This window comes from Sander lucioperca, chromosome 23, assembly GCF_008315115.2.
Source record: "Sander lucioperca isolate FBNREF2018 chromosome 23, SLUC_FBN_1.2, whole genome shotgun sequence".
Classification (NCBI taxonomy): Eukaryota; Metazoa; Chordata; class Actinopteri; order Perciformes; family Percidae; genus Sander; species Sander lucioperca.
In genome coordinates this window covers 2,402,013-2,414,773 of record NC_050195.1, presented here as the reverse complement: position 1 = coordinate 2,414,773, position 12,761 = coordinate 2,402,013, and the positions used below count along the sequence as shown (strand labels likewise).

At 41.0% G+C, this 12,761-nt stretch overlaps 1 protein-coding gene across 3 annotated transcripts in view; it reads right to left on the bottom strand.

The window, feature by feature from the left end:
• Window positions 1-8,001, bottom strand: part of mkxa (mohawk homeobox a) — a 29,597-nt gene extending 21,596 nt beyond the window's left edge. For 2 of the 3 annotated variants that reach the window (XR_004896519.1, XM_031320260.2), the window contains exons 1-4: window positions 7,812-7,967; window positions 6,144-6,425; window positions 3,340-3,499; window positions 105-258 (exon numbers count right to left, since the gene is read on the bottom strand). Coding sequence is in view for 2 of the 3 variants with exons in the window: in XM_031320260.2 (XP_031176120.1) it covers window positions 105-258; window positions 3,340-3,499; window positions 6,144-6,319 (490 nt within the window). In the remaining variant the exon portion in view is untranslated. Of the gene's footprint in view, window positions 1-104; window positions 259-3,339; window positions 3,500-6,143; window positions 6,426-7,811 lie in introns of all 3 variants that reach the window. The other variant, XM_035998278.1, reaches the window with a different exon arrangement.
• Window positions 8,002-12,761: the final 4,760 nt, after the last annotated feature.

The following is a 12,761-nucleotide window of genomic DNA, read 5'->3' as shown; positions in this document are numbered from 1 at the left end:
ATGAATGATAGTGAATAAATAATGAATTTTTAGTAGCCTCTTTTAACTTGGAATGGAACTTGGTAGAGAGAAGGAGTTGCTGCTAAGGTGCAGTCGAGCCGTACCGTCTGAGCAGCTGTCCTCGCTGCTGACGCTCAGCCTCTCCGCGTTGCCCTGGACATATTTGTTGTAGAGCTTGATCCTGAGCGCCCAGCTCAGGTCTGGCTGCCTCACCGTGTTCTTCAGTCGCCTCCTGGCATTAGCAAACCAGTTGGAGACCTGAGAGAGACAGAAATAGAAGGAAGTGGGAAGACACAGCTAATTGAAACATATGTTATTCTAAACACCTCCACATTCATAGTAAAACAAAGACTTGACTATGAAAATGTCTGCTCTCTGCCTGCCATCAGTCTCATTGACAAAAACCAAGAGAGGCCAAGGCAAAAGACAGAACCAGAGTCAGGTTGCAGAGCCGTTCTGAAACAGCTTTGAGAAACGTCCCAGACGCTCCAGAGAGACACCCCAGCATGCATCTTTTCTGTATCAACGCCATATAGAAACATTTAACACCCTCCAAATGCCGAACAGCCACGGAACGCAACGTTTCATTAACTAATGTTCCGACCGAGATGTACGTCCCCCGTGCTTATTCTGGACTCGCACAGCCTCCCTCCAATAATACATTTTTTCCAACACTGTCTTCAAGATGCAATAAAAAAGACACTTGAGCCGGCGCTCTTCCTTTCACTGGGAGGGGAGACCATTAGATGTTATACTAGAATAACTTTTCATGCTCAATAGACTTCAAGCAGCTTACGAAGGGGCTGGGACAGGGGCCTTATGCTAGAGTACTTATTTTTTTGATCCCCTCTTCCAGTATCGTGTTTCTTGTTAACTAAGACCATCCCACATCCCTTTGTCTCGAGCCCAGCGCTGTGGCACTCCAGGGGGAAGGCGGCATCTAGTACATGTGGCTTGGCTGGAGGGGAAGCGAGGTGAGACGAGGCAAGGCGTGGGACGGCTCGCTAATGAGGACTGGAGGCAAGATGGCTGTCAATGGGGTGAGGGAAGAGAGAAAGGATGGCACGCCTGCTCAGATGACACCCAAAGAGATTAAAAAAAAAAGGGGGGGGACGCGGCAGCCAAACTTTCTCTCTTTCACCCATGGCCTGTCTGTACTTTATGTACTGTAGAGGAGACGGCATGCAGGCACGCCGAGGGATTTCAACGGTGATGGAGAGATGGCACCGACGTATTAGCACAAACTTTTAAAAGAAATAATTTACAACGTCTAGATGGGGGGAAAAAAAGGAGCTGTTTTGCTAAAACATGACAGATTTAGTTGCTTTAAACACCTGGTGCCAGGTGGGTGTTTCCAGGGGGGAAAAGTACAGAAAGTGATGCGTTCTACATTACTGGCAGCGCTGGTTTGTTTGGAATAAACAATGGAAGAACTGGGTAGTTCTTGGGCTCCATGAATGGATAGGCAAAGAAAGAATGCCACCTTGGGCATGCAACTGACAATTTATTTCATATGTAATCATGTGTTGATTATTTTGTCCAATAATCTATTATTGTTTAGTCTATAAAATGTCACAAAGTTGTGAAAAACATCCAGCACGTTGCCAGAACTCAAGGTAATGTCTTGAAATGTCTGATCCTTAGTCCATAACCAAAAGATATTCCATTTTTATGTGATTTACATTTGCTTATTCTAATACTCTTACATTTGAGAAACTAGAAGCAGAATGTTAGACATTTTACTGGGTAAAATCACTGAAGTGATCAATCAATTTTCTGTCGCTCAAGTCCTAAACTGTGGAACGATACGACAGGCCTCTTCACTGTCTGTTTTTAAATCTCTTCTTAAAACCCACCTCTTCTCCTTGGCCTTTGACTCCTGACGTTGACATATTGATTTTATTGATTTTATTGATTTTATTGTTTTATTGTATGGCGGTCTTCTCATGTTTTATGTCTTTTAATTCGTTTTTTTTTGTATTTTACGCCTGTGTGAGTTATGTAGTTGTCTTTTATTTATTCTTCTGTACAGCACTTTGGTCAATTTTTGTTGTGCTCTATAAATAAAGTTTTGATTGATCAATTGACTGATATTCAATTAGTCGACTTTTCGTCCTAGCAAAACAAACTGTATCAATAGAGACTAAAAGGACAATGAAAATAACTTCAAAAGTAAAAATAAATAAATAAATAAAAAACTCACACATGTACTGACAGGAGAAGAAGAATCTCCTTCATGTTGGAAAATTTGATGAAAAAAAGGAAAAGTACCTGTCTGTCATCATCCTCATCCACTGACCTTTGACGCTGCTGCTGCTGGTATTTGGGTGTCAGCTTAAACGTATGCGTGTGTGAGGGTTTGGAGTGTGTGTGTTCGTAGCACAGCATCCCGGTGTCCAATAAAAAGCATTCCTCTGCACTCTGCTCGCCCTCACCAAAACAAACAGCTCCATCAGGCTCCCAAAATGAGAACCAGATTAAGCATCGTGGCCGGCGGCCCGAAAAAGCCGCCGCAGACTTTCTGAGGCCGTATCAGTGACCTTGTCAGCCAGATGATACTGTACACACACAGCCACAAGTGCCAGACTCAAAACACACTCATATTCACCACTGGGTTTTCCTCTCGGCGGTCAGTTTGTCAGCCTCTACAGTCAAGTTGTCCACTGTAGTCTTGTATTATCAGTAGAGGGTGCAATAGTATGAAGTATAAGAAACCTGTATTTATAACTACTTTTACTGCATTTATATACACCTATAGTGGATTAGTGATACCCAACCTGCGGGTCGGGGCCATCAAGGGGTCATAAGATAAATATGAGGATTTAAGAGACAAACCGAAGGAGAAGAAAGAAGAAAATACATTTCTGCTGCATAAAATGAGGTTTATTTTTTTTAAGATTTTTTTTCTCAAATTCTGAATTGTTTTACTTGTTCGTACCTCTAAAAAATACAATATAAGAAACTAAAATCACTTGTTGGCCATATGACGAGAGGGATCAAATAGAGGGGTCATGAGTCAAACTCCAAAATGTTTATTCACCGTTGAGTGAAATAAAAAACAATAAACAGAATTGCCAGAGTACCACAACTGCACGAGAGCTGTAAAATAATCAGCTCAAGATGCAAGAACACTTTCTATTCACAGTCTTCTTATTACAAATGCAAGTCAAAAAAACTGCTTCAAGACCTGATTAGACAGAAAATCAACCACAAAAATCTAATATTTACTTTTTTCCTCACTGATCACACTCATGGCCACATGAATATTCAGAAATACCTCACTTTTCTCTTTCTTTATCGCCTGACCAGCAAGTGATGAATACCAGAGAGTAGACTCACCTGGACCAGGGTCATTTGCGAGCCGAGGGCCAGCAGGATCTTCTCCGTCTTGGTGGGGTAGGGGTTGTCTCGGTGCTTGTAGAGCCACTGCTTGAGCGGTCGCGCCATGTCCTGCAGGGCCTGGCGCTTGTGCCGCACTTTACCGCCGCTGGGCCGACCCCTGCGGAGAAGCAGGTAGAATAATGTCAGCCAGATCCCACACTGTACATAGAAGTCAAACCTATTACAAGGTATTATATAACCTATAGTCCATGTTAGGGCGGAATGATTTGGGGGAAAAAAATCGAGATATTGCGATTACGCTTCGATATGTGATTTAAAAAAAGAAAGTTTATCTAAAGTTCAATATTCACTGTGTAACAGATAAACATCATCAGTCATGGATCATTATAACATGAGACACTAAAATGGCTCTATATTCTTATGCAAGGATGAGAACATAGATATGAATTGCCAGCAATAGGTGTTTTCATTTCATAAGCATGGAACATTGAACAGTCAAACACAGAACATTTATCACAAAAGCTATAGTTATAGTGATAAAAAAAACAATTCCAATAAAAAAATATCTACTTTCCTGTAAACTGAAATGTCTGATATGCCTCAGTTCAATAGCAGCATCTACATATAGCACCTTCTGGGATTATGTTAAATAAAGTAATAAAAAACAAATGAAAAACCCACTGAAAATAGTTACACCAAACATTCAGCTAAATATTCACATTGGATTTATCGCAGTCCTCACAATTAGCTAATCACATTCTTTCAAATCTCGACTCGATTTGAAAACGATTAATCGTTCAACCCTAGTCCATGTGAATTATAGGATTTTTTTTTTTTTTTTATCTAAACCTGGACTGTTTGTGTATTTGTGTCTAGCACATGTATTCTTTTCAAAATTATTTTTTTTTATTATAATCTACCAACAAATAAACATGCAGGATTAAGCCTTTCTTCATAGGTGTAAAATGATTTGACATTGCATTGCATTCATCATTAACATCATGTGGTCATTATATCAGGATAAAATGTCGGTAAACTGTCTAGATTTCAATTTTTCATTTCACGAATTAAAGTTAAAATCTGGTTTAAAGCCCTAAAAGAGAAACACAATTATGTTGTTTATTGAAGTGGACCAAACAATGTTGTGTAGCTGCAAGAGGAGTCCTGGGTGGACCGGCATGTTGTCTGAATTCGTTTGTCATGGCACATAAAGTGAACACTCTACAGTATGCAATTTTCTCACCCAAAGCATTGCAATTAAGATAAGAGAGGTTGGATTAAAAGAGAGAGAGAGAGAGAGAGAGAGAGAGAGAGGAGAGAGAGAGAGAGAGGAGAGAGAGAGAGAGAGAGAGAGAGAGAGAGGGGGGGAGACAGAAGAGAGAGAGAGGGAGAGAGAGACAGAGAGAATGAAGCAGACAGATGCAGAGAGAGAGAAATACACGGCCACTTGCAGTTTATTTTTCATTGCGTGTCCCACAAACCACGTTGCAATGAAACAAACAAAAACATTGTGCTCCGTCAACAGCCGGCTGTTGGTTTTCTGGTCTGTGAAGGATTCAGCCTCACCTTCGTTTCCAGGTTTTATGAACCTGTAGATGTCAGTATGGTGCTGTGCGCCGCTTCCCTCTTTATCTCACCAAAAAGCTCCACTGACTGCAGATGTAACATTTTTTAGTCCAACCGCAAGTCTGCCTGAGTTTGATGTTCTACAAATATTTTCCTTGTAATCTAGATCAGTATGAACATCCAAAAGGACATTTTACTCTGTGTTCTGAACTTTGGTTCAAACACAAGCACACACCTCTGTTTAATAATGTAATGTTCTTCCCTAGCACCGATGTTATCCTTGAGGTGACACCGTACAGTAACACAAGTTCTCCTATTATTTTTTATTATTGAAAGCTACTCCTTGAGGAGGCATCTGAAGGTCCCTGCTATCCCTCTGTTCTCTCTCTCTCTCTCTCTCTCTCTCAATAAGCATACCAATAATACATAACAATAATAATAGAATGACATGATGTTTTCTTACACCTGCTCCCAGATAGGTAAAATTTAAAAAAATATATATGTTGGAAAAAAAACACTTAGCCCCTATATGATTGACTAGACCACACAGAGAGTTGAATGGTGAATTTAATAATTGGAAACAGATGGAGACCTCTACAAGAAAGCTACCAAACGGCTGACCTAAATTATTCATTTTAAGATTAGCTGTGAACATCAGCACCTACATGAGGACCAGATTGGTAAACGGTAAATATTAATTACCTGATCCATCAGATCCTGTTGCATTAAGGCCACATGTAAAAAAAAAGAAAAAGTCAGACTGGATGATCACGTTTGTGTTTTAGTCTTGATATGTAAAGCTTAAGTAGTTACAGTTTTTGACCTTCCTTGTGGCTATTTAATACGCGCGTAAATTTCAGATTTGTGTACATATATATGCGCAATTCAAGCACATCGGCAGAAACGACTTTATCAATCCGAAATTGCATTAATAGTTAGCTATTATAACTCAAAGAGCCTCATGCATATACATAGATCACCAATGTAATTATATAGGAATTTGACGCCCGATCTGAGCTTGATATTCTATATCCTGTCTTAATTTTGCGCACAAGTTGGAGAGATAACCACAGAGCTCTGATAACAAAACCATTGTTGTTCACTCTCTCGGTGTGCTAATTTATGCTGAGTGAAATGACCGTGTAAATAGAGGTATTCCTCATCAGTAATCCCGGACTCCAGTTAATCCACATGTTAATAAAAGCCACACATGCTGACCAGCGGCGTTAACATACCCGCTCCGCCGGTGTCTGATGGCCTGGTTGTCTCTGATGGTCTGGTTGCTGGAGAGGAGGTCTGCATGTTGCCCGTCGATGACTTCTAGATAATTTCTGCTGCTCATTTCCACCTCTTTCGCCTTCTCCTCAAACAGGACCTGGCTGCTCAGCTTGTTAAACACAATGGTGTTCATCTTTGGCCAGATAGTTCCCCGATTTCTCTGATGCGCAAAAATGAAAAAGGAAAAAAAAAAAAAAAAAAAAACTCCTCGGATTTGTCACAGTGTGCCCGTGTCTCTCCTGTGGAACAAGTTTGGATATTTTACAAAAAAGAGTCTTTACTATACTTAACAAACTGTGATGTGGTCGTGAACTAAATAATGACATTTGGTCGGGGAAACAAATCCTTCAAAATCAGCAACACGTATCTCCAAATAAGCATTTAATATTTGCCCTGGAAACACACATTTCTCGGATAAATTACAATTTGACATCTTCACTGTGGTGTGTGTGATGTGATTAGCTTACCCTCCACTATTGCCTGCTCATATACACTGAATGAACCATGTAGACGGTCTTGAGCTGAGGCGGACCGTGCGTAAATGCGCTGTTGTGATGCGTCATTTTTAAGGTCGCTCTTTGTAAACATGCGCATGCTGCAATTCCAATTCATAGCAAGTGATTTCTGTAAAGCCTAAAGAATCCAAATAACTGCACTCCAGTCAGGTGTGCACTTGATGCTACAGATAGGCTATTTCTGGAAACGAGCAAAGAAAACAAGTGGAAAGTGCTTATAATTATTACCAGTGCAGACTGCAGGTCCAGTACAGCCTAACTACTATGGATCATTTTATTTTAATAATGCCGCACAGCAATAAACTACTTTTAACAAGAATGTCTTTTCTCCTACTCAGCTTCAACCCTGATTTTTCAAGTTTTACAAGTGAGAAAATGTCACTCAATTCTATTTAATACAGTTTGCATTTCGTTAAACAAACAACTGAGGATAACATATCATTTACAACAGTGAATCTACAGAACGGACTCGGTGGTTTAGGTTGTGAAAAACGTGATTTTAGTTTTTTTTTCTTTCTTTTTTTTTTTTTTTTTTTTTTAAAGTATTTTAGAATTTCAGTTTAAGCATCTTGAATATTTCTGCACGGTTGTTCCATGTCGCTATAAACCCTGAATGGTTTAGGTTGGTGCTCTCTCTTTTTAATAACCGAATCATTTAACAGCCTCCATGCTCCAGAAATGTGACATTTAGTTTTTCTCATCACTTTCAATTTGGATTTTAGCTCTATGCAGGTTGAATATTGAATATGTCATGGGTGGGGGACGCACCGTGATGTGATGCCATCAGCACCCTGCTGCCAAATGTGTAGCCTCCAGGACCATGCAGTGATGAAATAAACAAAAACATCATGCAGGGAGTGGATTTAGAATCCATATCTATATTAGATGTAGGCATTTATAAGACCTAAAGTCGTGAGAATAATGTCAGAATAAAGAGCAGTACTGTCCATTCAAAGTTGGGTAAACTGGCTTTAGGTGTGTTTATCCTTCACTAACGTTACATCCCTGGTTCAATAACCTGAGTACCATTTCAAAGCTGAGCCTATCGGCCCATACAGGCTACCTAAAACAGCCACCAGTGTGTCAGTGTGTCTCGGTCAGTTAGCCTACCTGTCCCGGGCCCCTCCTGCGTGTCTCTGCTGTGTAGAACAATAATCCCGTTTCCAGTCGCCCATTCCCTGCTCACATGTTCCCGTCCTGAGATCCTGAGCTCAATCCACACGGACCGCCGTCTCCTCCTCCGCTTTATCCAGCGGCCTGCTCCGCGCCGCCCGGGACTCTGAATATCTCACCCTGCTCATGTTTCCTAGTACACAGCCCGAGCCTGCGAACATACTGTTGATGGTCTACGCCGGTTCTGGGGCCGAGGCCAGCAGAGGGAAAGAGAGGGAGGGAGGCATCACGCTGCAAAAAGTAGCCTGTTTAAAATCATTGAATCCATGGTGGAGTCTGAAAATGTTACTTTTCTTGAAACAAACGTATCCACCTTACATGGGAAAATATCTCCTCCTCACCGTGCTAGCTGGCTTCAAGTATTTTCTTAAAATAAGTTAAAAGTTATATTAGTTGTATTATTATTTATTATTATTATATTAGTATAATAGTAATTTATCATGTTTTTTAGTGTCACAAGTCTTGGAACCACTTTCTAATAGGGCATCCTCAGTTTAATAATGTTAAGTTCTTAGGAACTAATTGTTTATTCACTAAAACTCATGTTTTATAGATCACATTAAAGAAACAGTTCAACATTTTGGAAAATTAACTCATTTGCTTTCTGGCAGAGGATCAGATGAGAAGATTGATTACACTCTTTTATCTAAACACTGACTACTGCCAGCAGCCAGCTAGCTTAGCTTAGCACGCAGACGAAACAAGGGGCAAACCGCTAGCCTGGCTTATCTCCAAATGATATTAAAATCCACCTACCAGCAGCTCACTAATTAACATGGTATAGTTTGTGTGTTTAATCTGTATAAAAAGTGTTTCTCCAGAGTCGCAGACTCCACCTTTAAAGGTGCTGTAGGTAGGATTGGGAAGATCCAGGATTTAGCCAAAAAAATTTGAACATCAACAACTTCTCAGTCCCTCCCCCCTTTCTGCTAAAGCCCAAAACATTCTCTTAAGCCCCTCCCCCCACAAGGGAGAATGAATGTGTGTGCATGAGCAGTGATTGACACGCAGTTAGACACCCCCCCCCCCCGGCCCTGATTGGTGCATCTGAACAGGGAGATGTGGATTTTTGCAAATCAAACTACAGGCTGTAGGTGGAGCCAGAGGAGCTGGATTTATTTAATGACCTGCTTCATGTAGTTCTACTGGAACATAGGGTCAGTTTCAGCAATTATGACAGAAAGGTAGTTTTATAAGGCTTACCTACTGCACCTTTAAAGGTCCCATGGCATGAAAATTTCACTTTATGAGGTTTTTTTAACATTAATACGAGTTCCACCAGCCTGCCTATGGTCCCCCAGTGGCTAGAAATGGTGATAGGTGTAAACCAAGCCCTGGGTATCCTGCTCTGCCTTTGAGAAAATGAAATCTCTGATGGGCTGATCTGGAATCTGCTCCTTATGAGGTCATAAGGAGGAAGGTTACCTCCCCTTTCTCTGCTTTGCCCGCCCAGAGAATTTGGCCCACCCATGAGAGAGAGAGAGACATCATGGTTTGCAAATGAGCAAAGTGGCAGTTGGTCAAGGCCACACCCCCACTCTCCACCTTGCCCCTCCCCCCTCCTCAATAGCATTTAAAGCTACAGACACAGAAATGGCACATACTAAGGAAAGCTCATTGTGGGACTGGCTCTAGTGGCTGTAATTCTGCACCAAGGCTGAATTTCGGGAAAGAGACTTCAGATACAGTATTAGGGGACCACTAAGGTCTATATAAAAGAGACTTCAGATACAGTATTAGAGGACCACTAAGGTCTATATAAAAGAGACTTCAGATACAGTATTAGGGGACCACTAAGGCCTATATAAAAGAGACTTCAGATACAGTATTAGAGGACCACTAAGGTCTATCTAAAAGAGACTTCAGATACAGTATTAGGGGACCACTAAGGTCTATATAAAAGAGACTTCAGATACAGTATCCTAATACTGGTCCCTAGACCACTAAGGTCTATATAAAAACATCCAAAAAGCAGCAGGTCATAGGACCTTTAACTTGTGTTAGTTTGTAATAATGCAGAACCTGCTTTAGTTGTAATAGTGCTTTAGTGGCGCAAATTCCCAAACAAATTAGCAATTAATCAAAAACCCATTCACATACAGTAAACTTAACTTTTGGGGTTGGTCGGGGTCTGGGGCCCCAAAGCCCTTCACCATTGGTAATCCAGCTGCCCAAGTATTCAATCATTTGTCAAAAAAATGTGACAAAAGTGAAACAATATTGGAACCAATTAGAATCTTTTTGCAGAATGTGTGACTTTGCATACAGAGAAAAGTATGAAATACTGAAACAAAGTCACTTGGTGGATGTGACATTTTTTGCAGCCACTGCACTGTGCAGGGAGACTGAGTTAAACCTATTACCAACTGTCTGCTGGCGTACTTTACAGCGCAGTAAACCTGTTTTTGATGCTTGTAAAGACTGTATCACGTTCCTTCACTGCAAGATCCTAAATGGACCTGTGTCAAATGTTTTAGTATTATTCTTACTATTACTACTTCTGCTGCTATGATAATTATTTTATCAGATTCACACCAAACGCAATTTAAGCTGCTTTTAGTAACATTCAGAAAAGAAGAGAGATCTTACTACATATAGCTATGCCACTGCTGATTACTCCTGATGCACCCTCTCATTGACTTCCATTAAAAAAGCTGTCACATTATGGGCTCATGAGTCATAGCTTCTGAGGTCCTCAGCTGTGTGTTCCCTTAGGGTTTATCCAAGGTAGTGATTCGAAGGATGTGACTAAGCAGCAAGAGCCATATGAAGGGTTAGGGATCTGTGTAATTATTGTTTATTTGTGCTTATTTTCATTTAACGGGGGTAGTTCACTTTTACTTACAGCTTGTGCAAACATGCTATGAATGACCCAGTCATGCACTCACTTTAATTAAGGTTGGGGTTTATTTGCACAGGTTATACACAATATGTAGGTTTTCCTTCTCGCCTGAAGTGAACTTGTTACCTCCTGTGACCTTGTCACTGTTATCTAAACCCGTGGGTCAGAACAACCGTCTCTATGGGAAAATACGGATTTGTCACGCCTCCTTAATCTTAATCCACCTCCCCCAAAGCCTACACAACGCTGTACAAAACGATTCAACAGGTACGAGCACGGCATTAATCGTGATGTCCTGCTTGGTAGGGGTTGGTGGCAGGTACTCTGCAGGCATTCCCTGTACACACAGCTCTGTTTCCTTTCTGACTGGAGGTCATGAATTACACTGGCATCTGCTTTCTTTGTCCTCTAATCTTTGTCACTCTTCTGGTCAATTGGATTTGACCAATAATGGTTTTTAAAGCCTGGCACCATTACCAATTTACCTATATTTTTAGTCTGAAGTTGCAGACAGCTGAGACGTTGTGCAGATATTGGCAATTGTTTGTGCTCAAATGATACAGGAGCTCAGAAATTCATTCTTGTAATGGTTCAAAAATAGACTTTCATGTGACACCTGACTCTCTCTTACAGCATACCTGTTAAATGGTATAGGGAACTCTGGGATTCGTCACTGCTTTTAAACGAGAAGTTAAATCTATAAATATACAAATGAATAAATGCTGAGCCTCCGTTATATCAATACACAAATAATTGACAATCTGATTTCTGGTTAAGGGGGCTCCCCACAAATTTTACACATCAAAGTCTGTTGACTCGTCATAAAGAGTAGCTACAATTCAGCATGTGAAAACAGTTATGCAATGTTGTCTGCGGCTCTGGAGGAGCTTTGTCAAGTAATCCCTGATGATGTCTTAGTGATGTCATCAGGATTATCTTATCTTGGGCTTGAAGCATAGACTGTAAAAATAATGGACGTAGCATCACCTAAAACAAGTTCAGTGCTATTTTATGAATGCAGGGCCATGGGTACGCTTTGCTAAGCCTCTGTCATGACTGACAGGTCAGCGTGAAGCCACGCCCTAAAGCATACCCTGCTTTATCTTTATGTTTACTGAGGTAGTCAAGTGAGGAGTACGGTCATTTTCTCATAGACTTTTACGTAATCAGACTTCTTTTTGCAACCAGTGGAGTCGCCCCCTGCTGGAAATGAGTTTGAATGCAGGTTTAAGACACTGAACAGGAATCAAAAGCCAGGTTACAAACTGGGAGTGTGGAGTTTGAAAGATGTGGTGTTTACCAGGCAGGGAGGGTCTAATGAAAGACGCTATCAAAATGCATCATGGTAAGTGAAGAATGCAGTGGTGTTTTTTTTTCAGATTGCTGGCTCAGATGTGTAGTTTGGTCCTTTACATAATCTGACACGCATTCATGTGTGCCTTGTCCTGAAACTAGGTAGCTTTTTCCACTGTGAAAATCCTCACCCTTATGTTCTGCTGCTGCCTCCAATATTTCTGCCTGGGCAATAGCAGCTGCAGCCTCCTTTTCAAGATGCTGAGCTTCCAAATTAACATCTAATCTAGCTTTGTCAACTTTAATAGCAATCTCCCTCTCTGCAAATTCAACACGTGCTCGTGCAGCCTCTGCCTTTGTTCTTGCTCGTGCAGCTGCAACACCCACTGATGATCGTGATGATCGTGATGAACAAGAACGCTGGGAACTATGAACTGATGCTCCATCTTGTGAGCCCCAAGTTTCCTTAGGGTCTTGGAAATACTTGTCATCCATGATAGTTATGTTTTGTTTACTCACTGCGATCTACTGCTGTAGCGTTGTTAAGCCAGCTGCGTATCCGTCTTTTCACTATGCTGCTCTCCTTGTGTGTGTACGTGTATACAATTCAGCAGTAAGTCAAACTCCATTCAAATGAATACGGGAGTCAGGATATAGCGTCCAAGCTCCTGGTGATTTATTTGGCGTCACCGTCATATACAGTATCAGTGTTTCCTCTATGTTGATTTTGTAGTGGCGGCCCACCATGGCAA